General features: G+C 44.5%; 1 protein-coding gene across 1 annotated transcript; it reads right to left on the bottom strand.

The window, feature by feature from the left end:
* Window positions 1–41: 41 nt before the first annotated feature.
* Acox2 (acyl-CoA oxidase 2) lies at window positions 42–21873 on the bottom strand. The gene is made up of 14 exons (XM_051206703.1): window positions 21648–21873; window positions 21094–21256; window positions 20746–20897; window positions 20289–20396; window positions 18519–18638; window positions 17940–18055; window positions 17188–17360; window positions 16728–16890; window positions 14771–14961; window positions 13192–13371; window positions 10636–10741; window positions 8947–9164; window positions 3312–3444; window positions 42–354 (listed from the first exon to the last, which is right to left on the bottom strand). The coding sequence occupies exons 1-14, from the start codon at window positions 21805–21807 to the stop codon at window positions 292–294; spliced, it is 2046 nt and encodes a 681-aa protein (XP_051062660.1). The 5' UTR covers window positions 21808–21873; the 3' UTR covers window positions 42–291.
* Window positions 21874–27123: the final 5250 nt, after the last annotated feature.

Here is a 27123-nt window from a genome sequence, read left to right on the forward strand (position 1 = left end):
TTTTCAATCTCAGCTTTCCCTAGATAAATAAACAACACAAGTGTAACTAATGAGTTTATTGGCTTTTGCTGTATTTAAAGGGAGGTTCCAGCATTTAACCAAATGCATGCCACAAATGTACAAAGGGTAATTTCAAATATACTCAAACGTAGAATAATATGAACATTCGTTCACATACCATCTTACTAAGCGAGTTGAACTAGTCATTCCACCCTTTGCTTTAGCTTTAATTCTTTACTATATGCTATAGTACCACCATGGTGCTTCTTGATCGTAAATACTGTGGACTTTTCACAGCTTGGGTCTCCAGCTTTGTAGCAGGGGCCGGATGTATTTCTTATAGGCAGGATTCTCCTATGTTTACAAGAATCACATTATTAGAACACTTCTAGAATTAACAACTTCACTTTAAAATTTAAGTATTTCACTTTAAAAGAATAACATTACCTAAGATTCTTTTTTGTTTGATTTTGTTTTGTTTTTCAATACAGGGTTTCTCTGCTCTGACTGTCCTTGAACTCCTTTGTAGGTAGACCAAGATGGCCTTGAACTTAACAGAGATTTGCCTATCTCTGCTACCACCACATGGCAATTACCTAAGATTCTTAATTTTTCAAATTGTTTTTAAAATTCATTTTGTGTGAACATACAGTAAACACTTTTCCAAAAAGCCTCCTTTCTTAGGCAGATTCTAAACTATGCCTGCAGGTGGCTGATTAAAAGAAAAAACTATAGCTTATTCTTTGTTTTTAGAATTTAATACAAATAAAAGCCTTCACTATTTGAGGCTCTTTGAAATTGAACATGAACCACAAAGCAAGCAACCAGAAAGTAGAATCAGGCAATGTTCTGTGTCAGAATAGGCTTTCCTGTCATTGTCTAATGCAGTGTCTGCATTCTTTTCTTCAGAGCTAAACTCTAGTCTTTCATACTATTTTCTTGCTTATTTCCTTTTCTTTTACAGTAAAACTATAAAAAGTCCTGGGGGCTAGAGAGATGGCTTACTAGCACTGGCTGCTCTTCCAGAGATCCTGAGTTCAGTTCCCAGCCACCATAGGATGGCTCACTAACATCTGTGATGAGACCTGGTGCCCTCTTCTGGCATGCAGGCATACATGCAGACAGAACACTATATGCGTAGTAAATAAATCTTAAAAAACAAAGGTCTTTAACATAGGCCTACATCCTTATTCTCCGTTGTTTCTTCAATACTAGCACATCACCATTGTTCTTTAAATGAATGAACCACACGTGCTTAACACTTCTCACTATTTCTTGGGCATGTTTTCACAATATAGTTATTGAGAGAATAGGATTCTTGCTAGGGTGGGATGAGGTGATATACACATGTAATCCTGGCATTTGGGAGGTAGGATGGGCTACATAAGACCCTTGAACAGACACTAAAAAAGGGGGGTTCTTGGTATGGAATGACCCCCCAATGATTCCTTTTTGCTACCATAGGGAGTCACTTGGATGTGATTTTATGTAAACAGGCAGAATCTTCTATGGCAGTTTTCTAGATCAGTCAGAAAGCCACAGAGTACACCAGGGGAGCATGGCATCCTGTTCAGGGAGAAAGCTCATCACAATGTGCTCCAGACAGGAGAGACTTCTGTGGAGCTAAGACATGCAGCCTAGCACAAAGCACGTTACCAGTGAAATATTTTTCTCACTTGTACTTTGTGTTCATAGGGCATGTTTCAACATAGCCGCTGTTTTAACCTGTTTAAAATACCTGTAATGTGCCTTTTTCTATTACAATATCTGCTGTACTTCACAACTATGGCAGATCAAAAATAATCGACTTTGAAACTGTTGGCGCTTTCCAAAGAAGTGGAAAGTACAAGATCGTGTGGCCAAGTATCATTTTAACTAAGTGAGTCCAAGTCATCTAACCTCACATTCCTAAACTCTCATGCATGAAAGAGCCATGATGCTGCATCTGTCACTTAACAAGGTAACGTAAGGCCTACTGATGAGTATCTGGGATGCACTGGCTGCTTTTGTATCTTTGTGTAGACGGTAAGAAGCTCCATCCTTGCTCAAGTATGAGGAAGTGGAGACGAAGGGCAGGATGAAGTGTGCCAGCGTTTTTATAGAATCGTTTCTACAAACCTGCTATGGTTTTCAGATTAAAGTGTTTTAGAATGAAGGAAAACAAGATGGCCACTACACTCTGTAGTGACCAGGAGGAATCTAGGGGAGTGGAAGATACTCCTGTGCTGCCAGTGAAATAGGTCTGAGCTATGTGTCGCAGCATTTGCTGACAGGTGAACAGGGAGAGGTGTACCAAACAAAGGACATTGTTCTCTCTGGAGACACAGGAAGCAGGCTGGATTGGGAAGGACTGCTTTACTTTTACTTCAAGATTTAAACAGCAAGGACAGCGGAATGATCATTTAAAAAGTAATGTACTAGAAGTAGGTTAGTCATAGGAGCAGTGAGTGTGTAGGTAAATTGTTTCTATTTCCTAAAACAATGTCTTCTTGTGGATGGCCCATGACTGAAATTCACTGGCCTGTCTGGCACCTGCTCTGGAGATTTTATGACTTTGGATAATAATGTTAAGCTAAGCTCTGATGTGTGACAGAATACAAACTGTCAAGAGCAAGTCTAATAACGCCTAAGTGTGAGTGAAAGCCTGAGTGTTTGTCACTGCATTGTTAAGATACCTTTCCAAAGGTGGACTAAAGAGAAGGTTCACCATCTGAAAAGCATTTGTTTATAAAGTTTTACTATACCCAACACTGTGAAACAACTCGTGTGTGTGCCTAAGATAGATGGGTCCCTTGTTGGGATCATCTGTGTCAAATCTGCTCTTCAACATGGACTCCCTAAATTAGAAATACAGTATGGGTTAATGTTTTTAACTTTGCCTAGTGAGACTGACAGTACCTCAAATTTCCTATCACCTCTGACTATGCACTTTTATCTGCATAAAATAGAGCTAAAAGACTCAAAATAAGATGGTTTGCCACTGCTATGATTTATCTTAATTTTATTAATGTAAAAGTCAGCTTGCTGCTATCTGTGTGTGCCTTTGAGTATGTCAAGCCATGATATAAAAATGAGCATTTCTCTTAATGCCCCTTTCACATTCTGAGCTGTGAATTTTGCTGAATTCAGTTCCTGCCAAGCTGCACCCCTGGTTTGTTTTATGTACTCTCTGAAAGTATTTTAAACGGATGCTCTATGCCAAGTAATTTTCAGCCTAAGCAGAATCGATTAAAATGGGAAAACATGGAGATGTATTTACTGCTTGTTCTCTGCTCTTTTACATGATTTATAACGGAGTTGCACTCAACTACCTGAGTATTGGCTGGTGAAGACTTAGCCCACTCAAACAGACGTTCGTAGACATGTCCATCATAACAGCCAAGCGCTGAATTTAAACAATGATCCGTGAAGTCAAAAGCATCAGTTAACAAGATCGCATCCTTCCTAAGAGAGGAAACAGATTGTGAGCATTTCACCTTTCTCTTAGGAATCTAATTGATCCACAGGAAGTAATTAGAAGTTGCATCATTATCTGCTGTTTGAATAATTCTCTTTATTATTTGGGTTTTATTTCTTTAAACCATTTTTTTAAACTTTATTTGTACTTTATGTTCATTGGTGTTTTGCTCGAATGTATATCTGTGTGAGGGTGTCAGATCTCCTGGAACAGGAGTCAAAGACAGCTGTGAGTTGCTTTGTGGGTGCTAGGAATTCAATCTGGGTCCTCTTGAAGGGCAGTCAGTGCTTTTAACTGAGCAATCTCTCTAGCCCCCTGGATTTTACTTTTTTTTTTTTTTTTGAGAAAATTTGCTGGAAATCCCTCAGTAGACTAGGCTGGCCTCGAAATCAGAGATCTGCATGCCTGTCTCTAACTCCTAACTTGTCTCTGATACCTGAGGGCTGGGATTAAAGGGGGTTTTACTTTTTATCAGTTATATATGCACAGAGTAAGGAATCATAGAGTTCTTTAAAGCTTGTTATTAAAAAACAAACAAACAAACAAACAAACAGACAAACAGGGCTTAAAGTCCAGGATCCAGTTCCCCCTAAAAATGAAAAAAAAAAAAAAAAAAAAATCAGCCTATCTCCCAGTGTGCTGGTTAGTTTTTATCAACTTGACACCAGCTAGAGTCACTTGGGAAGAGGGAGTCCCTAATGAGGAATTGCCTCCATCAGATTGGCTGGTAGACATATCATTGGAGCATTTTCTTGATTAATGATTGGTGTGGGTGAGCCCAGCCCACTGTGGATGGCGCTGTCTCTTGGGTTGTATCAAAAAGGCAACTAAGCAATCCGTGGGGAACAAGTCAGTAAGCAGCATTTTTCCATGGCCTCATCTTCAGTTCTTGCCTCCAGATTCTGCCTTGAGTTCCTGCCTTGCTTCCTTCATTGATTGACTGTAACCTGAGAACCAAATAAACCCTTTCTCCCCCAAGTTGGTTGTGGTTAGTGTTTTATTACAAAAGAAAGCAACTAGTACACCTAGTTCTCCTTAGAGACATTGTTAGTCTTTTAGCTAATATTTACACAAATATCTCCTAATATTTTTGTGTAATGCAACATTTTTTTTTTTTTTTTTCCAAGACAGGATTTCTCTGTCTATTTGGAGCCTGTCCTGGAATTCGCTTTGTAGACCAGGCTCGCCCTGAACTCACAGAGATCTGCCTGCCTCTGTCTCCCGAGTGCTGGGATCAAAGGCATGTGCCACCATTGCCCGGGCATGTTTGTTTGCTTGTTTTTTTGGCTTGCTAGCAACTTCTTGACGCTTCAGTTTTAGATATTATTCAATGACAGTTATAAAAGCAAGGGTTTCCTTTCTGGGGAGTAAAAGGGGACAAATCTTACCGTGCAGTGCAGGCTGGCATGCAATACTGCCCTCAATGCCCCACCATCAGACTCAGGATTGCTGGGATTACATGCATGTTCCACACACTTGGCTGGATTGAGCAGTTTTCTCTTTACTCCTATTGCTGCCAAACATTGTTGCTATTTGACGAGATTAATTAATGTTCAATGTTGACATTATGATGACTGTGTGGCATCAAAACCTTTGAGATGGCTGGATAATAAACCCAATTATATTTGTGTGACCTAAAATTTTGTTTTGAGATAAGGTCTTGCTTAAGGTTTGGCTGATCTGAACTTCTATGGAGATCAACTTGGCCTTGGTTATTTTGTTCTTGTTTGTTTTGAGACAGGATCTCACTGTACTTCTGGCTGGTCTAGAACTGCAGTGCATATGGAGATAGAGGTAACTCCTCAGGCATTGCACAGGTGTGGTGCACTTACATGTATGGAGGCATGCTTATAAAATGTAAAAACATTGAAACAAATAAGCACTTGGCTCCCCTCTTTTCTTTCCCTCATCCATCCTAGATCTTGGCTCCTCTTTTGACTGAATTTGGGAGTGTTTTGTTTGCTTAGCTCCAGTTCTCTTGCTCTTTCTGGAGAAGACTGGATTCGGTAGCAATTCACTGAAATAACTCTTGTCTAGGTCTCCGAACTGCATTTGGAGGGTCCTGATACTTCTTATTCACTCACTCCTCGATGATATCATCTCTCTCATGGCTTTAAATATCAGCCACATGTCATTGACTTCCAAATTTATCCCTCCTGTGTCACCTGCTTACTGGTTCTGTACTAGATTTCTAGCAGGCTTTTAAAATGCACTGAATCTCCAAACTCCTGATCTTTTCTGTCTTATCTACCCTGGCCCTCCTGTGGCTTTCTCCTTTATGATAAATGGTCTGACTTCCTCTTTCTATCTTGTGTCATCTCTAATTGTCAACAAACACTGTTCTATTTTTCAAAGCATGTCCAAATTTTGCCTACTTCCCACTACATCATTGTTCTACTCTGGTCCAATCTATGATCATCTCTCATCTGGAATACTGCATTAGCTTTCAGACCCATCTCCTTGCTACTATTTATTACTTTATTTATAATGATTAACTTGGGGGCTGTGGGCTGAACCAATGGCATTATGCACACTTAGCAGCTGCAGCTTTATTTTATATTATTCAAATATATATATTTGAGTCTGGGAGGTAGCTCAGCTGATAAACTGCAAGGACCTAAGTGTGAGCCCCAGGATTTGGGGAGGGGGTGGGGGGCTGGGATGGGGAGGGGTGGGGGGCTTAGTGTCCTGTTGGGCATTTTTTTCTTTTTTCTTTTGTTTTGTTTCTGAGACAAGGTTTCTCTGTGTAGTCCTGGCTTTCCTGGAACTCATTCTATAGACAGGGCTGGCCTAGAAATCACAGAGATCCACCTGCTTTTTTTGAGTGCTGGGATTAAAGGTGTGTGTCACCATTTAGCATGAGGTGTTTGTAATCCTAGACTGGGCAGATGGGGACAGGCAGATCACTGCTGGTCTCACTGGCCAGTCTATCTGGCCTGCTTGTGAGTTCCAGGCCAGTGAGAGATAATGTCTCAAAAAACAAACAAACAAAAAAATCATTGGTGCTTGAGAAAGGACACCTGAGGTTGTGCTCTGGTCTTTACATGCGCACACAAAACAACAAACACCCAAAACAAAACAAAAACATGTACTTAACCCCCCATCCCCCAGGCCTGAATATACACAGGATTAGGTTGTTTTGGGTTATAGTAACTGTGCTGTGCTCAAAAGCTTCCCGTTCTCACACAGTAAAAGCCCAAATCTTTAGTCTTTTCGATTACATACCCATCCCTCCTGTCTCACTGGGCACCCGTACTCTCTCTAACCTTGGTCTTTTCCTCCTCCTCAACCACATTTCTGGCCTCTGAGTAGATAAGCCAAGCATTCTGGTTTCCTACCTCTGTGTCTTTTTATATGTGCTCAGCTTGTCCGGTCCTTTCCTCCTGGCAGCCCCTAAGGCCTTTTCCTGCACTCGCAGGCCTTTCTTGCCCTCCTAGATAGGCCTTCTTTGGTCTGTTTAAATGCTTGGAGGTCTGGAGCTATAGCTCACAGGTACGGTACTTGCCTAGCATGTTCAAGGCCATGGTTTTGATTCCCAGCACCGCACAAAAACTAAAACAAGAACATTTGAAATTCAGTGTCTCTGGAGGCAAGGCAAGCACTTAGAAAAGCAGAATGCAGATTAAAACACATGCATACACACACATGTACACACGCACACATGCACACACCATGCTTATGGGTGTTATGGTTCTCTTCTGTGTCTGATCATCACCAGCCGGGTCCAGGTGATTTTTTTTTTTAACCATGTGTTTTAAAAATCCTAATCATTTCAGATGATTAGTACTACACAGTTCAGCTTGTGCTTGAACTGTGTAGTACTAATTACACCCATAGAAGTCCCATACTGGATGGCCCTGCATTAAGGTAAGTTTAAAGCTTTGTATAATTTTATTAGATATGCTTTTGGCCATTTTTATTTGTATTATTACTTATTTACTTTGGTGGGGATGCCATGATATGTGTTTGGAGATCAGAGTATGCTTTTGTGGAAGCTGGTACTAGCCTTCTACCGCGTGGGATCAAACTCAGATTGTCAGGCTTGGTGGGGAGCTCTTTGACCCCCAAGGCACCTCTCTGGTTCCATATTTAATGGTTTAATTAAACAAACATTTACTAGCAACTAGCTATCTGTCAGGTACTGGTATTTAGCCACAGGGGCTTGTTAATACTGAATTTTAGAAACGAAAAGCATTTGGTTGATTTTTTTTTAACCTCTTATGCAAACCTATATGCATTTAAAATCTTTTTGCTGCTAATGAGAACTATTGGAGGTCCCAGGGGAAAAGTCACTTCCCTCCACACATAATAGACATCATTTTTTTGCCCAGCAAGATTTCAAAATGTTGTGTTCTCAAGTTAACCCTTTTTTGTTTTATTTCATATTAGTAAATAATTCATAGTGTTTTAATACGTGTTTCTTCTAATTATCTGGTCATGACAGACTTTGGTTTTGATGTGTTATTTTTTAATATTAATTTTTTATTATGTATTCTGCCTGCATATATGTCTGCACACCAGATCTCATTATAGATGGTTGTGAACTACCATGTAGTTGCTACGAATTGAACTTGGGACTTCTGGAAGAGCAGCCAGCTTTCTTAACTTCTGAGCCATCTCTCCAGCCCATTGATGTGTTCTTAAAGCAATATTTACTTTATGTATAAAATAACAGGATGAATGTTCACTAGTAGTCATGACTCTAAATTGTATAAAATCAACTCTACATTTTAAAAGTATCAGTATTATTGCTTTACAAATCAGTACATGAAAGGATGTAAGGGAATAATAATATCTATATTGCTGTAGACCAGGCTGACCTCGAACTCACAGAGATCTGCATGCCTCTGCCTCCTGAGTGCTGAGTTTAAAGGTGAGTGCCACCATTGCCAAGCATAAAATTCATTTATTAAACTTGGTAAGAATTTGCTTAAGGCACAGTCAACCAAGACCTGGATATGCATAGCATGTACATAATAATAAACTCCCAGGCACCTTACCACACAGGTGAAGAGTGCATGCTCAGTGATCAGAAGCTCTGAATGTTCCCAAGTCCTTCTCTACCTAATCTAATCATGCCAAGGTACAGAAGTTCATTCTCATGAACCTAAGCTTTTTCAGTAGAACAGGAAGATGAAATCCAGTTCAAAGGCTGTATGGATTAAACGACATGATGCATATAAACGCTTATAGCACAAAAATACTCATTAAATACTGGTTACGATTAGTTATTATTAGCGAGCCTTGATTTTACATTCTTTAGATACTGCTCCTTGGCAGTGTGGAAGAGCTCAACTGAGGCGGTAATTTACTCTTTACTTTCTAACTTCCTCCTAATTCCTCTGATGCTTCTTTTGTCAAGCCCTAATGCTTTCTGTTGTTGTAATTGTGCTGGGTATTAGCCTGTTCAGACCCCAAGTTTGCACGGTCCTAGAAAGAAGCAGCATGTGCACTAGGGTCTAACATGGTTTCAAGTCCCAGTCACTCACCGGATCAAGGGAAGCAGGTTGAGAAAGGCTGTTCTGGCCATGTCCACTTGGGCCCCAGACAGGAAGCCATCATGAAGGAAGTCACCTGAGTTAGTCAGAATACCATGTAAGGCATAGAGGTCACAGAGGCGTTGGAGCACCTGCTGAATTGCTGGTTCCTTGTCTAGTTTCTCCACAGCTTCCTTAAAACTCTTCACAGTGATGTAGTAGCAGTGAGCCTACGAAGACACAAAGATGCTCAGGCCACCAACTCTCATCCCAGCTCCACAGGTCATTCTGGAAGCTGGGCAAGGTGGACAGAGAGTTAAGTGTAGTTATTTTTTTGTTTGACTGAACCTTTTTGGTGGTGTGAATATGTATACGTGTGTGTGTGTGTGTGTGTGTGTGTGTGTGTGTTGGGGGCTGGGTGGACTGTGAAACAGGGCCTTTACATTCCTTATTTGCTTGAGACAGCTTCAAGAGCATTAGAAAGTTGGAAGAAATGCCTGAGGCAGATGGGAGAGCTGGCCCTGTGGTCACAGAGTGAGAGTGGTCCCTGACCCCCACCAGCTGCAATGCTCAGGAGAGCAGGCCTTGCACCCTGCCAGGGCAGCACAACAGAGTCAGTGTTGTTAGTGCAGGTGTAGGTGAGCCAGTCCCGACATTGTGAGCATGGGAGAGCTGTCCCCATTTCCCGTATGGGGGACCAACCTCACAGCTGTCCAGGCCCAGATCCAGGGTTATGACTTGGCCTTCCCCGACATCCACCCCATCTATGGTCTCTTGGAGCACATGGAGGAACCTGACCCACAGACCCAAAGCTGCAGGATCTCCACATCACAGGGCAGCAGCGGGCTGTCCATGGAGAGTCCTGGTGGGGGCCCAGCATACATGTAGTGCAGACCAGGGGCCTCGAATCAGACCAATGACTGCAATGAACATTTCCAAGGAGAGATGTGTGGAAGAGCCAGCCATCTTACCGTGTTCCAGAAGGCCTCAGGCCTCACACCCCACTTCCCTCCTGATCTCCCTGCTCTCCCTGCCTCACCGTAGTTCAGTTCTCCTGCTTTGGCCTTCCAGACCCTTGGCCTTTTCTTCCTGTTTTGATACCTGTGCTCTTTTTGCTGGGAAACCTCTTCCAAGCTGTCACCACTCTAGGACAGTCAATTGCTGCTTGAAATCTTAGCCCATGTACCCCATTCTTCTGGAAAGTCCTTTGGAATCTGCAGGGAGTGTAATCAGCAGCCACTTCCCATTTCCCATCCTAGTGTTCTCCTGATTATAGCTGTCTGTAGGCAGTGTCTTTGCTGTTTAGTATCCAGTGCTGGTGCAGAAGGGATGCTCAAATATTTGCTGACTGATGGTGAAATACACACAAATACAAAAGATGATGTAAATTGGATTAGACATCCTGGGATTGCCTGTGGGGCTAAGGGGAGACTTGACCCGTGTTTCTTTCTGGGAGGAGCTGTTTAATAGACCTGAAGTAGATTCAGTAGCAATGCCTCTATATTTTCCTAAAGGTGGCCAGCAAGATGCTTTGGAGTTAAGCTCTTTAATTAAAATTCTCCAGACTACATGCTTGGATGTGAGATGAGGGCAGTCCCTGTGGAGCAGGGGTGGGGAATGTGAACTTAGGTTTTCTTATCATGGTGGCCTCCCGGGGAAACAGAACAAGCACCTCACAGCTTCAGCTGAAAGACATCTCACCTTAGCAGCCTGAAGGTGTATGACAGTGGTCTGGTTCCAGGCATCATGCTTGTCAACCCCGGATCTCATGAGGGTCTGTGTATGATGTACCGCATCCTTTATGAGCCTGGAAACCAAGGAAAAGAGGCTCAGGGTCCTGAATGTGCAGGAAAGAGAACTGGCGGGCTGCTGGGGTCTCTCAAAAACACTGTCTCACCGACCTCTTAGACGACATAAAGCTAAAGGCTTCATGGGTATCTCTTTAAGGGCAGGCATTCCTAATTTACAGTGGGAAAAGAGTCCCAGAGAGGTTAATGAACTTGATTAGTGTCACACTGCTAATCAGAAACAGGGGTAAGATTTTCTTTTCTCTGTTGAGTCAATATTACTGTTTAGCCCAGAGTGAACTAGAACTTTTAAATCTTCCTGCTTTAGCCTCCTGGGATTTTTTTTTTTTTTTTTTTTTAAGACTTAGGATCTCAGGTAAGTTCAGGTCATTCTGTTGATTGACTTCTTATGGCCAAAGAACGTTTATTCTTCTCAGGCTAATCCTGCTGTAAGTCCCACCTGGATGCAAAAGCAGAGAACCACCTCCCATCCTCCAGGCCACTTAATCATTTGCCATTGTATCAACCTTTAGTCTGTTCTCTATTGCCTGTGTGTTTTTCTGGTCCTTGGAATTTAGGTGGAAAACAAACTGTTTATTAAGCAACATTTAATTTGCTTTGCCAGGGAACTGAGAAGCAGATGGTACGTTGAGTTCCAAGCAAGGAGATGCAGAATGGTATTTTAATGCCCCAGTAATCTGTCTTTCCCTTCCCTATCCTTCCAAGCTACCTTAGCCCTGTGTGTCTTGTGTGTTTATTAGGCTAGTTTACTGGTAGCTAAGTCTCTTCAGTGATGGTATTTGTATTTTGGTGGTTAGGATGTTATCTCTTTTCCCAGATTCTGGAACACTAAGTTGTTTCTGACACATACTTTGGTGATATTGTTAAATGACAGAATGTGCAAATTCTTGGGTTTTTGTTTGTTTTCTAATAGAATTCATGTTATAGGTTGGAGAGATGGCTCAGCAATTAAGAGCACTGGCCGTTCTTTCCAAGGCCCCAGGTTCAAGCCCCAGCTTCTGCAGGGCAGCTTACATTATCTGTAACTCGTTCCAGGAGATCAGTGCCCATTTCTGCCATCCATGGGCACTACATGCCCATGGTGCACAGCCATGCATGCAGATAAACACTCATACACATACAATTAAAGTAAATAATAAAAATACATGTTTTAAGCCTAGCATGGTAATACATACCTTTAATCCCAGCACTAATGAGGCAAGAGGTAGAGGCAGATGGATCTCTATGAATTTGAAGGCAGCCCAATCTACCTAATGAGTTCCAAGCCAGCCATGACTACATAGTGAGTCCTTATTTAAGAAAAGTAAAGTAAATTAATACATGTTCTTTTGTTTGTTTGTTTGTTTGTTTTTTCGAGACAGGGTTTCTCTGTGTAACAGTCCTAGCCATCCCTGGAACTAGCTCTGTAGATCAGGCTGACCTTGAACTCACAGAGCTCCTCCTGTGTCTACCTCCTGAGTGCTGGGATTAAAGGCTCGCCCCACCACCACCTGGCAATACATGTTCTTTTTAAAAAGACACACATCCTCATGTATTTGTGCTTATGTGGGTTTATGTGTACCATGTATATGCAGGTGCCCATGGAACTCAGGAAAGGTGTCAGGTTCCCTGGGACTGGAGTTACATTGTAGGGAGTTGTAAACTACCCCGTGTGTGTACTGGAAATCAACCTCAGTCCTCTGTAGGAACGGTAAGTTCTCTTAATTGTTGAACCATCTCTCTAGCCCTGAGTCCTTGGTTTTGATCATGTGCCTTGGACTCTACTAGACCCTGACTATAAACCAGTTCTATTCTGAGGTGTAACTACACCTTTGGAAATTACTTTTATTATTTATGTATTTATTTATGTATTTATTTAATGTGTATGTTATGTACATGTGGTGTATATGTGCATGTGTGAGAGGGTACATGCACTTACATAAAGTCCAGGAGAGTATCACAGATCCTCCTCTATTAGTCTCTGCCCTATTCTCCTGGAGCTAGGCTGTCAGCCAGCAAGCCCCAGCAGTCACCCTGTCTCTGCCCCATACAGCACTGGCCTTACTAGTCCTTATAACTGTCCCTGCTTGTTTTACATGGGTGCTGTGGCTTGACTCTTTTAGAAATTGTGGGATAGTTTGGACTTAAAACATTACTTGTTGGCATTGATTTGCTTATCAGTTCATTTATGTTGATTTATCTATGAGTGCATTTGTTATATTGGAAATCACCATAGGAACCTGAAGGTTTTTCAAAAACTCTCACTAGCCAGAGTGAGGATACATTTCTACCACTGTGACCAGGATAAAGCAATAACGATGGTAGATTGCTGAGGGGTGAGATGTCCCTTTTTCTACACCCACAGCCACAGGAGCCGAGGTTTGGAGAGGCTGGAGGTGGCAGGAGTTTGTAAAACACTGTCCACTAGTGTCCAGATGTCTGGGATGCGGATTTCTTAGCACTGACTTACCTGGCAGGCACATGTGCCCAGGCTGTGGTATAGAGATCTGGGCAGAGGAAGTCGGCTGCTGTCTGAGCTGTGCACCTGACTGGCCCTGGTGTGGCAAGATACATGACAGACATAGGGAGAGGCTTCTGTGGTGTGGAGCCTGGGGGCACCTGAGCCTGCAGGTAGTTCTTCATCAGAAACCTGGGGGTGAGGGGAGAGGCAGATGAGACAGTGTGAGGCTCTGTGGAATCCCCAGCCCAGCTTGCTTACTTCCAGGGACATCCACATTCATGCTGTGCTCAGGTGAGGAGAGCCAGGGGCGCCAGGCCTCTGCCCTGCTTCTTCCCACAGGCATCACTCCAACCTCCTCACCCCTGTTTTCTGTAGGGCCCTCAGTGAGATGTACCCAAAGTACTAGTTCCTTTAGCAGGTGGCAGGGGGATGCAAAGCTGGGCTAGACTCCTTTAGATCCTGAACACAAACAAGCCTTTTGAGGTTTGTGCCAACAGAAGCTCCAGCATCGGGATTTCTGATTGGGGATTTGGGGTAAGTACAGTGTCTGTGACTTTTAAACCAGTCAGATACACACAGGAGTGCTGACATGAGGGAGAACGAGAGTGATTCCAGGCTGCTTCTGTGTGGGACAACCCAGCGTTGTGCTCAAACAATCCTGGACTCTGTTAGCTCCCCTGAGACCACTGTGATGCTATAGAAGTGTCTGTGCTTCCCTATGCCTCAGTTTCTTCATGATTATGGGAATGATGTCTGGCAGGGAGGGTGTATAGAGTTGAAAGAGATGCTTGTAAATTTCTTGTCAAGTTCAGGGTATAAGCTACCTAATGCATGCTATTTTTATTGTTTTTATAACTTGAAAAAGAAAAACCCAGGCAGCTGGCAAGAGCCTATTTGGAAGAGGCTGGTGAGGCCTACCCACCTCGCAAGGGGTGCCTGTTTTGTGTTTGCTGTCTTCTGAGCCTGGTACTTCAGTGAGCAAGGCAGGTAATTGCCTGCTCTCAAGGAAATCCTGGTTTAGCTAGGAAGCAGAGCTAAAAAGCTAAGCAAAAAGTTGTAGACAATTGTGGTTTGTGATAACTTCCAAAAGAAATGTGGTTTTGGGTGTCAGGGGGCCAAGGACACTGTGGAAAGAAGACTATGGCCAGCACAGGCAGGAGGACCTGAGAACAGGTTGGGGCAGGCAGCATCTGGGTCATAATGACTGAAAGAACAGAGTACACTATGGCATTTGCCTTCAAGTAGAGGGAAGCTAATGAACCATTTTGAACAAGACAACATGTGATTTTTCTCTAGGCTTTGAAAAGAGCCCACTGGTTGCCTGTGGAGAAGTAGGGACAGGAGACAAGCAAGACCCCAGAGCAGGAGCCTGATGCTGTTTGGGTAAGGCAGAGGGATGGCCTGGTTTCAAGTAGCAGGAAGCCTTGGGGAAATGGGCAGATTAGGGTCATGCTGGGATTTAGGCAGCCCTCCAATGGTGCTTTTCCAAAGCTTCCTTCCTCTCTGGTATCAGACAGGAGCCTTCACTAAGCACAGGCTTAGGGGAGCCCCAGGGTGGGCTAGAGGTCTGGACAACTCTGGACTTTACCTGGCCACTTGCAGGTAGAGCACTGTGTTCTCACCCTCATAGGTACAAGAGGCTGTCACTTGAGTGACCAATGTCGGCAGCCCGCTCAGTTTTGAGTAGCCGTGACCACCACAGGCCCTTCGACATATCTCTGCCCCCTGGGCACAGAAGTCTGAAATCATGGCCTTCATACCAGAGCTCAGTGCGTGGAGCTGCAAGAACAAAGTAGTGTAAGGGTCCCGTGGTACCATCTAGACTGCCACTTAGCACTTGTGCATGCTTGCCACAGCTGCGAGGGTGGTGCTGTGTTTAGCTCACTGCTTCTTGGGATGTCAGACAAAGCTAGAACTCAGAGGAAAGTCACACAGTTAGCTAGTGTGGCTGTGGGTCTGTAAGAATGAAGGAAAATCTGTCCTAGCTGGTGTCTCCAGGATCTTCAGAAGAGGAGCCTTCTTGGATTGGATTCACCATCCTACAAGAGTCACGGGAACTTGCCAGCAGGCAGACGTTTGGAAAGGCAGCCAAAGAAGACATGTGTCTACCATCAGCCCACTTCCCAGGTTGCAGGAGAGTGCCATGGTCAAACTGTCTATCCAAACACATAAGTTGAACTCTGAATCCCAGAGGAATGGTGTCAGGAACTGGACCTTTGGCAAGGATGAGGCCATAAGGTGAAACCTTCATGAGGAATGTTAGTGGCTGCAACTAAAACTTTCATTCTCTCTCTCTCTTTCTCTCTCTGTGTGTGCCTGTGTGTGTGTGTGTGTGTGTGTGAGAGAGAGAGAGAGAGAGAGGGAGGGAGGGAGGGAGGGAGGGAGGGGGAGAGAGAAGTAGAGAGAGAGACCACAGTGCACGTGTGGGTCAGATGATAACTAGCAGTAGTAAGAGTCAGTTTTTCTCTCTCTAGCATGTGGATTCTAAGGATTGAAATCAGGTCATCAGGCTTAGTAGCAAGCACCTTTATCCACTGAGCCATGTTGCTGGCCCTACAGTTGCCATTTTTACTGTCTTAGGGGTGATTGGGCCATGAGGGTTTCTGTGTCATAGATGAGTTCATGCTGTACGGGACTGAGTTCCATATTGTTGAAGTTGCTTTGTTATAACCCTGAGTCCGCTTTCTCAGCGCCCTCCTGCTCTTTCTCTTCTCATATGAAATCCTCTGCCATGTTATCACACAGCAGGAAGGCCCTCGCCAAATAGTAGCACCAGGAGAGAGGCTGGACATCTCCAGAAGAGTGAGGATTCAATTACTGTTGTGTCCAAGCCACTGAGTTTGTAGACATTCGTTAGACTGACAAGAAGTGTCTGGGCAGCCGCTTAGTTTAAAGTTTTGGTTCTTGAAAGTCCCTATCTATCTTTCAGACTTGCACATCCGTGGGAGGAAGACCTCCTTTTTTCTTTCTATTTCAATTTCCTTACGTACAAAATAAGAAATGTAATGGTGTAAATGGTGGACACTATGGGAAGTGTTAATGAGGCAATGCCTTAAAAGCACCATGCCTGCACAGATTGAAGGTGTGTGAGTCACTGCCTCATTCTAGACTCTGGCAGTATTGAATCAATGCATATCTTGGACCATGGTGTTCTCTGGGCCTGATATGTTTTTGGATTTTTGAAAGGCAAAGCAGATTCTGTGAGGTGTGTTATCCTCATGGTTGAACATACTGATGGTTCTGTTATTTTGTGCCAGTAGAATAAGGCAGGTTAGTTCAGGTCAAACTGTGCCATAAGATAACTTTGGGGTTGTTTTGGTTTCTGTCATACACTGGGGATTGTGGCTCTGTGTCCTCTACACTTTCATTACTGCTAACATTCTTGGAGCTCTCTAGGGGCCAGGTGAGTGTCTGTGAACCTACGTATTATGATACATTCACCCTGATGCCCTGGGACGTGGTGAGATTGAGGGCCCATGGAACCAGGCTGTAGCCTGGAACAGCAGTAGCCACCCTCCAGCAGCAGCTCTCAGCAAACAGAATACCTCAGGCAGGAGGCTGAAGTCTTTGTTCAGAATGGCATTGTAGGAGCTATGGAAGAATTCTAAGAGGCTGGTGGCCAGGAAATGAAAGGCATAACTCATGGCAAGCTGAGGAAGGAGTTTCTGCTGCTGGGTCTGGTAGTCCAGGATTTTCGCCTCTGGGTCACTGAAGGGAAAAGAAGCAAAAAGTTTAGAATTCCACTCCAAGTCATCTTCCCATATCTCTAACACCGTGAAAGTCTTAACTAACAATGGACCGTTGAAAAGCCAGCACAAGGCTGCTATGTTTTAAATCTCACATATCAACAGACAGTCTGGTGGTGGAGCAGAGAGAGCCATAGACCTCATCTGAACTGCATACATGTGTGTGATCTGCTCTGGCACAGACGGTGTCAGTACACACATTGTGGGACTGAGTGTCAACAAGCATCTCTGTTAGGGTCACCCTTTGGGTACTCCTTGCCTTGGCCGAAGATAGGACTGGTGGCGTATGACTGAGTATCGCACAGCAATGACACAAGACTTCTGGAGGTAGGGTAGGAATCCTCTAAACAGAAGCCATACCCGTGTCACCAACATGGCTAGATAATTACTCTGTGCTGTCCCGAGCCTCCGGTAGGTTCCATCAGGCAAGACCTGTGTGCAACAGAGGCAGAGGCTGGGTTGAAGTCAAGGCTGCCTAGTTTGTACCTCCATGAGCCTCCATCCCTGCAGGCACCCCACTTTTGCTCACTTGAAGCAGACCCCTCATGTAGCATGGTCATTGGCACATGAAAATGCTCGCATGATACACCCCAGAAGCTCCCCAACTTTTACACCTAAAAAGGTCAAGACTGGATAACTGTGGACTTTTGCCCGCATCTAGGTCATATCTGTTCTGTTACTGATTGTAAGAAATCCATATGTTCACCCTCAGCTCTTCCCCTTTCTGGGGATTACCTTGCCACTGTACCTCATGACTGTTCTGAAAACCATGTGTTAAGTATTTACACATAGGGAGTCTGGGGCTTCAAGTGACAAGATTTTCCCAACACCATTGTGCTCCTAGGTTGGGTTTTATCCTTATCTGTGGGACCCCTTCAGTCTCTTTCAGGAAGAAGGGGGCTTGTGGTCCAAAGTCATCTTTGCTGAGACAAACCAGAGCCTGTGGCAGCTATATAAAGGGCAAGCCCCCTCCCTAGGCAGTCTGGGCCCATAGCATTCCCAGCACCTGACCTCTGCAAAGCGACTCAGCATGTTCTCTCTGGGAACCCTCACATGGTTCAACTGCAGGAAACCATTGTCTATGTGTTCCAAGCCCATCTTGGGCCCTATGTCCCCAACTGTGATTCCTAGAAGAGGGTAGAGATGAGAATGCCTGTCAATTGGGTGCATGCAGTATGCCAGGCACACATACACAGACATAGGCATTCACACACAGGGACACACACATTCATATACACAGAGCATACATAGGCACACACAGGTGTACACACACAGATACACAGAGGCACACACAGAGCATACACAGGTACACGGGCACACACACTCATACAGATGCTCAAACACACACACACACACACCACACAAAGCACACAGGCACACACACACCATGGTTCCCAGGCTGCAGGTAAGCTAGCTGAAATCAGACAAATGTTGAACCAGTCAAACAGCCAGCTCATACTATCTCTGTGAACTGGATTCCTTCTAGAGACATATCCCAGCTTCCTCTGCATATCTCCTGGGGATTCAGGACTGGGCAAGTTGATTGGATCATCTTATGGGAGGGGTCCTTGAGGAAGCAGCAGAGCTTACCTGGCAGTGGGGTGTGGTCCTGTAGGCTCCGGATGGGCACAATGAAGGCATGCATGCCATGTTGGGCTCCTGAGCAGATCAGCTGAGCAAGGACTATAGTGTGGGTGACTGACCGTCCCACTAGGGAGAGAGATGAAAGGCCCATTACAGCAAGCCTCCAGAGCTTGGGGTTACTGCTAGACAGACACCTTTGGATTCTTGGAAAGCCACTGATGACAGAAGGAAATGACACAAGAAAACTAGCTAGAGTAAAACAGTGACTTGGCAAGGGAATTTGAAGTAAGAAAAGTTTTAAATACTTGTTGTACCCTACCACAACAGCTAATGAATCACTCTGCTGTCAGCCAGCCCCATAATAAGCACAACCATACCTTATCAAAACCCAGTGAGAGCCCAGCTCTTAGCTGAGGTTTCCTAGTTATTTTATTTTATTTTTTTTTTGAGACAGGGTTTCTCTGTGAAGCTTTGGAGCCTGTCCTGGAACTTGCTTTGTAGACCAGGCTGGCCTGGAACTCTGAGAGATCTGCCTGCCTCTGCCTCCTGAGAGCTGGGATTAAAGGTGTGAGCCACCACTGCCCGGCCACATCAACCTGATCTTAAAGATGGGTTTCTTTTCCCTGCAAATTTGATGCAGACCACTCAATTGTCTTTGTCCCTTAACCCTCTCCTCTTTCCTGCCTGGCTTCCCCCATTGTGTCACCCTGCCCTGCTTTGGTTGAATTCAGATCATTTACTCATTCAGAGTCCACACCAGGCATTTTCTCTCCAGGTCTCCAGGTGCTAGTGAAGCTCTTCAAAATCCTTTCTCAAAGGGGACTTTGGTAGGACCCTGTCCTGGAGCCCAGAGACATCACTGTGTCTGCCACCTGGTACCCATGTGATTGGAGCTTGTCTGAGTATGGAGTGGCAGGGGCAGGGAGGATGTTCAGTTGCTAACTAGTCCCAGGGCATGTGCTTTGGTAGGTGACAAGCTTATTGTTAACTTGGGAGGCTAGAATATATGATATTGTGGGTAGCTCTTGGGACAAGGCTAGGTATGTGTGTATATGAGTATCAGTATATTGTGTATATGCACAAGTGTGCCTGGGGGGGGGGGGACAACATATGTGCTCTATACATGCGTGTCTGTGATGGGGCAGTGTGTATATTTCTGTGTACATGTTTCTGATAATGGCAGTGTCTGTATGTTGTGTACATGTACAGGTGTGCCTGTATGGAAGCAGCATATGCTGTGTGCCTACATATGGGTATCAGTGTGTGTTATGTACATACACATTTGGGGGTTTGTGTGTGTGTATGCACACACAACATACACTTTATGACAACAGTATATGTTGTGTTCATGCATTTCTATGGGACAGTATTGTATGTTTACATCTACATGCTATGTCTGTAGGGGCAAAGTTTGTGTTGTGAGGCAGTGTGTGTTGTACATGTATGTGTTGTAGGGGGCAATATTATGTTGTATGGTTACATATCAGTCTGTAGGGTAGTGTGTGTGTTGTGTGCATCACACATATGTTGTGTGGGGGTAGTGGCGTGTTCTTGGCCTTCAACACCCACAGATTGGGTGCATTTCCTTACGACTCAGAGCTCCCTTGGGACTTTCCAGTCACTTACTAAGGAAATTAACATCCTACCTATTTCAATAGACTTCAAGGTGATCAGCCTAGAATAGGAAATCAACCTGAAGTCTGTTGGGCATCAAAGTCAGTGCTACTCAGTCCCAGCTTTGTCTTCATTGTGGAAAGCAGGAAGGAGTATACTCACAGTCCCCAGGCCACCACTTGGTGGCAGTCAATGTAGGGCTGTGTATCACAAACTCCTGGGTGGCTGCATCATAGGTGGCTTCGGTTTCCAGGCCCCTCAGGTTTGTCCCTTGGGATCAAGGAGGAGAGTTAGACTGTTGGGCTAAGGTGGGTACTCACTTGGGAGTAGCTCTTAGGTGGGCCTGGGCTCAGTATGGAACAAGGTGAGCTCCTGACTGAACTCACAGCCATTTCTCCCTTTCATCTATGGCCAGTGTGAGGACATAGGGAATGACTTGCCCCTCTGGTAGCTTACACAATGAATGTGTACACATTAGAAAAAAGCATTCCTTCCTCAAGACCCGTGACTACCATCTGCTGGGATGTGATGTTTCTAAATTAGCATGCACATCTATGAGCTACGAATGGGCCCCTGGAGTTGTGCAGTGTGAACACTGCATGCAGCAGCTCTGGCTCACCATGTCCCAGCTCTGTCTGGGCATATGTTGCAATGATTTGGAAGTTTTTGCCGAGTTGGCCCCACTTAGCAATCTGCTCATCTGAGCCCAGGCTTCTGAGCGCAGTCATGGCAATACCATGTAAGCTTAAGTTGACATATCCAGAAAGTGCTCTGTGGGAGAGAGAGATTATAGATGAGTAGCCTGTGGAAGACAGGTCCATAAACCTTCAACCCGGGTGGGGTGCAGGAGGGATGGGGTATCTGGCATCTTAGTGTTCCAGTAAGTCCTTTTTTTGCTGAGGGAAATGTCCCATGGGCCTGGGGGTTGCAGGCAAGCCTCTCTGGTAGGGTTGCCCCAGATGAGCACCTGTCAGCATAGTTGCGTTCAGGACTGCCTTCTGACCAGCCCAGGTGCCGGGCTAGCATCTCAAGGTGGAATCTCTTTTGAACTGCAGCCTCGTATTGCTCATCCTGGGTCATGAAGTAATGGTCCTTCAAGTTGAATATTGGATCACCTTGGAGAATGCTTTCTGCAGCAGAGAGAACAGGACTTTGGTGGTTTGGGTAAAGTTCCTGATACCTTCAAATTTTCCCACCCGCCCGCCTCATGGATTAGAGAAGGAAGCCAGCTGTCATTCATTTAACAAATGAAACAGTTGAGGGCCCCAAAGAGAGAAATGTGCTTTGCCCACTCCTGCAAAGTTATGCTCTGGTGGAACCAGGAGGACTGGAAGTTCTAGATCATCCTTGGCTACACAGTGGTTTGAGTTCAGCCTGGGCTACAAGTGGCCCTGTCTCAAAACAGCAAGCAGCAGCAGCAGCAGAAGCAAGAAACATTAGTTAAAGGAGCATGCAATTAGTTAACAGACTGTTCTAGAAGAAAACATGCAGGTTCAAAGCCAGCTCTTGATTCCTGCTTACCAACTTTCCTCCTCAGCACAGTGTTCTGGACGCCTCCATCAAGGATGTTGGTGAGCCGCTCCACACTGAAGGGTGGTGTGCACCTTTCGCTGTCTATGTCAGGGTGCACTTGCCTGCTCCAGGTGTCCCCCAGTGATACTCGGTGCACTGGACTCCCCATCCTGGATCTGCCTGGTGTCTGAGGGAGGATACGTCTGCCTTCAGAGTCTGCCCTGAGCTCTGGGAGGTGTTATCCAGGGCTTGATTACCTGAATGATACCACACTCATGGCTACTGGCTGTGGTCCACACACTGTTCACTAATGAATGCAGTGTGTGTTGCTCTGTCTGCAGTAGCCAAGGTCAGGATGGTTTGACCACAAAGCTCCTATTGCACACTCTGTAGCTGTGTTACAGCAGTGCCTGAGATAGTCTTCATGAAAATCAGTGGGAGCCGTGTGGAAGAGAACAGTCCTAGAGAGGGTGAGTGAGTGGCTACTACTAGAGATGGCTGAGAGCTGTCTGGGGTCTGACACATATCTTTCTCATAGTTTACCTTGCTGGAACGCTCACTGCAGGTCCCCCTCATCTCATTTATCTCCATTTCTATGATAACTAATGAACACTGTGGAGTAGAGCCTGATGGCATAGGCCTGGAATTCCATCTGCGTGGGAGGCAGAGGAAATCACAAAACTTACCTGGAGTAAAGAATGGGTTAAGGACAGTCTCGGTAATTTAGTGAGACTGTGTCTCAAAACAGTAGTAGTACAGTGGGGGAGTGCCTAGCATAAAGAAGACCCTGGGTTCAATCCCCATCACTGTAGAACAGGATGGAGGGGAGGAGGAGGAAGAAGCAGGGAGAGCTGCTCTCTTCCTGTGAAGCGCTCCCTGTGAAGTAGCCAAGATGGCCGTTTCCTCCTTCACACCAAACCTTTGGTCTTTTAGAAATCCCCATTCTCCCACAGCGAGTCAACAGCTAGTTATCGATTTACCATCTTTGAGCACCGTAACTCCATCTGTCCCTTGTCATCTCCTTGGCTACTACTCAGCCACCTTCATCTCTCACCTGGTCTCAGTGTCTCTGGTCATGTTTTCCTTTCTTGCTTGGAAATGGATCCTCAGTGTCCAGAAGGGAGACAATTTGTAGAAAGGAGTCCTTGTGTGACCACATACTTCCCACCAGCTAGCATGCCTTCACTTTATTCTCCACCCCCTCCTCCCGATCTTTGCCCTGTCTTTGCCTCTGGCCAAGGTTCAGCTCCCCAGTGTTTCTAGAGACTTCCAGCCTTTAGAGACCTTGCAATAATGCAACCCTTCCAACAGAGCATTCCTGTAAAAACTGGGCATCTCTCTGATGCATTCATGCCCAAAGCAGTGAGTGCTAGGAAGGTGACACTGTGTCCCCTGGTCCCAGAGTGTGGCTGTCAACTTTGCCTGCTGGCTGTCACTTGCTTTCCTTTCTCCCTGGAGCCTGAGAATACAGTAAGGGCCTAGTCATTTCGTAGTGAGGGCAGGACTGAGGAAGGGAGTCCCCTTGTCAGGCCACAGCCCATGCAGGCTTCTCAAGTGGTGCTGTGGGGTGCTGACAGGAGCCTGCCATACATAAGGAGCTCTTTGCTGGCCTGCCTTCCTGTGAGACTGCTAGCTGCCTCTTCTCTCTTCTTGTTTCTAGCTCCCTCTGTTCCGGATGCACTTGCTTGTTCCCTCTCCGGGCTCCTGCCATGGCTAGCCTTTGTCAGGGCTCTGTCTCTGCCTGGACACCCTTTCCTCAGATGTGACTGTGGCTTCCTCTGGCTCACCTCAGTATCAGGCCTCAGTAAGGCTCCCTGCAACTCCTTTAACAGCCCACGCCCCCTGCCGACATTGCTGATGTGCTTTGTCTGCCCTAATGTCTAACAGGCAGGACATTAACTCCTTACATTTTTGTTATTGCTTCCTCCTACCAAAGTGTAAACCTATAGGAGGTGCTTGTAAATAAGAGTAAAGGGAAGAAGGCAGTGTTCAGAGCCACTAAGGCTGCCTAGGCTCCTACTGCACCTTTGGTAGGGTCTTTCAGTTCTCTGTTGGCAGCCTGGGACTCACCTTGACTTGTCTCTTTCCCGGGGTAGCTCTGTTTGGCCTGGGCTGGCCTCTCTTCTACAGGCCCAGTTTTCTGACTGTTGGCTCCACCTCTTTCTCCTCCCTGAAGGCTGGAATTTACAGGCCCAGCCAGAGCACGGAGGCCTTGCCCTTTCCTGCCAGTGGGGTGTGCTGTGTCAGTTGCTAGACCATCTTGGAAAGATTCAGCCTCAAGTTTCAGAGCTAGGGATTCCTTTGAGGTGCTAGGACCTAAAGCCATGTTCCCACAAGGAAATCCTGGACCTGTCTGGGTGGTCCCTACTGTCCTGCCTGCAGGGAGGTGAGTTAGTCGATCACACAAGCAGAGCAGGTTCCAGGTGACTCATACGGGAAAGGGCTGCTCTGTGAAGGGATAGCATTGCTGTAATAAGGCCTTGTTTGTGTCATACTTATCATTAGAGTACACATACCTCCCTCCATATGTTTCATAGGGCACTGAGGAGAGGCAGGTCCCCACCTTTTCCCCTGGGAGGAAGGGTGAATCTTCATGATGTGAGAGGAGAGCCAGGCAATGCCATATGACCAGGTTGTGCAATAAATCAATCACCAATCTGAAATTTGAGCCAAATTTCAGGTGACAAAGATTAACTCCTGTTCCACTTGTGCAATATTGGGAAAGAAGTCACAAGAGCCAGGTCTCTTGGCAGGACTTCTGAAGCTTGATGATTCTTGTTAGGTGACTTCCTATTAGGGGACTTGTCCATTCTCTCTCTCTGTGATCATATGTGTGCATGTTTGAACATTTGAAAGTGTATATATGCATGGGCATGTTCATATGCACGCACACTTGCACACTAAGGTACTGCACAGCTCCCCAGTGTATCCCCAAGGTAGCATCTAGTTTGCTTTGCAGGAAGATGGCAGTTCCCCGTGACACAGGGTCATCTAATCTGTCATACTGGGACTGTGTAGCCTGGACCTCTGGCTGTTAGTAGTAACTACACATGGGTGATGGTTTCTGGTTAGATGTTTAGAGTGTGTATGTGTGTAGCAGTAGAAATGTGCCAAGGCATGCTTGTACCAAACATGTCCTTGAACCCTTTATCCTGCAGTGATTAGAAGCATATGCCACTGGGCTTTGCTTACTTTTATTTTTAATTAAGAAGTAAAAACATGTAGAAAAATGGAGAGAACAAAATAATGACCCCACATGTGTCTGACAGCCACATGCATCAGGCTTTACAACGCTCATCTAGTTTCCATCTGCTTGTGTGTGACAGTGGCAATCTCATGTTTTATTGCTCTTTGTTTTTAACTTTTTAGTTTGAATAACTTTAGACTTTTAAAAAGCTGTAAAAAGTAGCACAGAATTTGTATATACCTTCTAGTCAGCTTCCTCTAATGCTAATGTCTTATGTTCCCATGGTATTCCTAAAAAGTTAGGACCAACAAGATGACTCAGCCAATAAAATTGCTTGCCATGCAAGCCTAATGACTAGAGTTCAGTTGCTGATCGTGGTAGAGGAAAAGAACTGAACGTTCCCAAGAGTTGTCTTCTGACCTATACATGTACCGTGTTATACATCTGCCTACTGTAGTTAATTTATACAGTGTAAGGATTCAGCTTATGGTGTGCATGGGAAAAAGAGTGTGGTGTGCAGGCATAATGCAGGCTATCTTCTCCCCTGTGCATAGAGGTTACTTCTCCAATAGCCATGCGTGGCTGCATGCAAAAAGTGCTAGTAGCCAGGGACGCTTACCTGAGCTTGCTGTCCTGAGGGGCTGCAATTAGTTCTAGAGGTGAGGAGGACCTTACTTGGTTTCCAACCCAAAGACTTGCCACAAATCACAAGGATCAAGGCCCTAGATAGAGAACCTCTCTTCAGATAGGATCTCCCAAGAGCTGGAGGTTGCCTTTGGGAGCGGTCAAGGGCCATTTTATTGTTATTCATCAACCAATAAGAGAAACTATATACAGAAGGAGATCCCCATCATCTCCTCTTTTCTGTGTAAATAAAAAGGAAGGTTTTTAACTTTAACATAGTAAAATTATATAACAAAGGTTATCAAGCAAGAATTATAGTTACACTATTTATTTCATTAACATTTAGAGAAAATATTCTATCATTTGTCCTATCTTCATGAGTCTAAAGTTTTATATGTAACTTATCTTTTACCATAACTAAGGAAAACCATAACCATAACTGTCTTCAACTCTATCCAAGACCTCAGAAGGATAAATATAAACTCTAGAATTTAACAGAGACATTTCACTGCCTGGGCAGTCACCCAAAATTCCTCTATAACATTGGGGTATCCATCTTCAGCCTTCAGGCCTAGAGTATTTGGCAGACTTCTCAGTGAATTAGGAAATTTGAAACTGTCCTGCCTGTATTGGCACAGTCACTTTTCTCTGTGTCCTGCAGACTGTCTGGCAGACTTTTCCATGAAGCAGGAATCCTTCACGACTGTCACATCTTGTTTTGGCAAGTTCAGCAATCACTTTCCTGTCCAGTTTATATAGAATACAGGTAGACAGTCCAGGCAAGAGCAGTTTCTTGTTCAAATGGGTATTCCTGCCATGTTGAAGGCACAGTCCATAATGGGTTTCTTTGATGCCCATCTTCCTCTCAGACATAATTGGTGTTGCCAGGAGCAGTTGTGTCTCATTGTCATGAAAAACCCATAAACCATTTTAAAGGTCATATTTTGTAGATTTTTGAAAGGTTTTGAAGAATGCTTATCCATTTGGAATATATCTCTGTATATCTAGAAAACCTAACATAACTATAAGTTTTGACTATTATAGGTGATTATCTATAAATTTGTATTTTTATTATACATTACATTTTAAATGAGCTATATAAACACAATATCTAAACAAGAGTAGCAATATACATATAGCAAAATTGACCTTATATAGCCAACCCCATTTGAATGAAAACAAACATTCATAAACTATATTTGGGAATGTGAACATAGGTCTCTGGGGGCAAACTGCTTCGTGCTGTCAATCCCATAGGGATCCTGACCAAATCCTGGCTGTATCGGTCTGAGGCTGCATAGTCTCAGCTGTTTTGGATGTTGGATCACCTAGGCCACTGCTTCAGGGGGTCTTGCTTGATCAAACAGTATTAGTCTGAAAGGAATTCACATCTTTTTTATCTTCTTTGGAAACAAAAATAAGAACCTCTTTTCCAAAGTAACACATCCTTAGACTTAAATTTTGAAGTCATGGAATTTTCAAAATATATAGGTTGAATTGATCCAGCAGCGTTTATACTCAAATGTCTTTTAGCAGCTGTTGTTCCTTCCTCAGCAATCAAAAAATTCAAAGACAACACAATAACATACAGTATCTAGACTCTGTATATTTTTCATCTTTTTGTGGCTTTTTTTTATTATTCTATTTCTTTTACTTTATTTTTCATTCTTTGGG

This window comes from Phodopus roborovskii, unplaced genomic scaffold (assembly GCF_943737965.1).
Source record: "Phodopus roborovskii unplaced genomic scaffold, PHOROB, whole genome shotgun sequence".
Taxonomy (NCBI): Eukaryota; Metazoa; Chordata; class Mammalia; order Rodentia; family Cricetidae; genus Phodopus; species Phodopus roborovskii.

Coding starts and splice junctions, on each gene's coding strand:
- Acox2 (XM_051206703.1), bottom strand. CDS start 21,807: ATGGGGAGTCCAGTGCACCGAGTATCACTGGGGGACACCTGGAGCAGG. Junction 20,397..20,745: donor CCAGACAGAGCTGGGACATG/GTGAGCCAGAGC, acceptor CTTGATCCCAAG/GGACAAACCTGAGGGGCCTG. Junction 3,445..8,946: donor AACCTGCTTCCCTTGATCCG/GTGAGTGACTGG, acceptor TTCCTCTCTTAG/GAAGGATGCGATCTTGTTAA.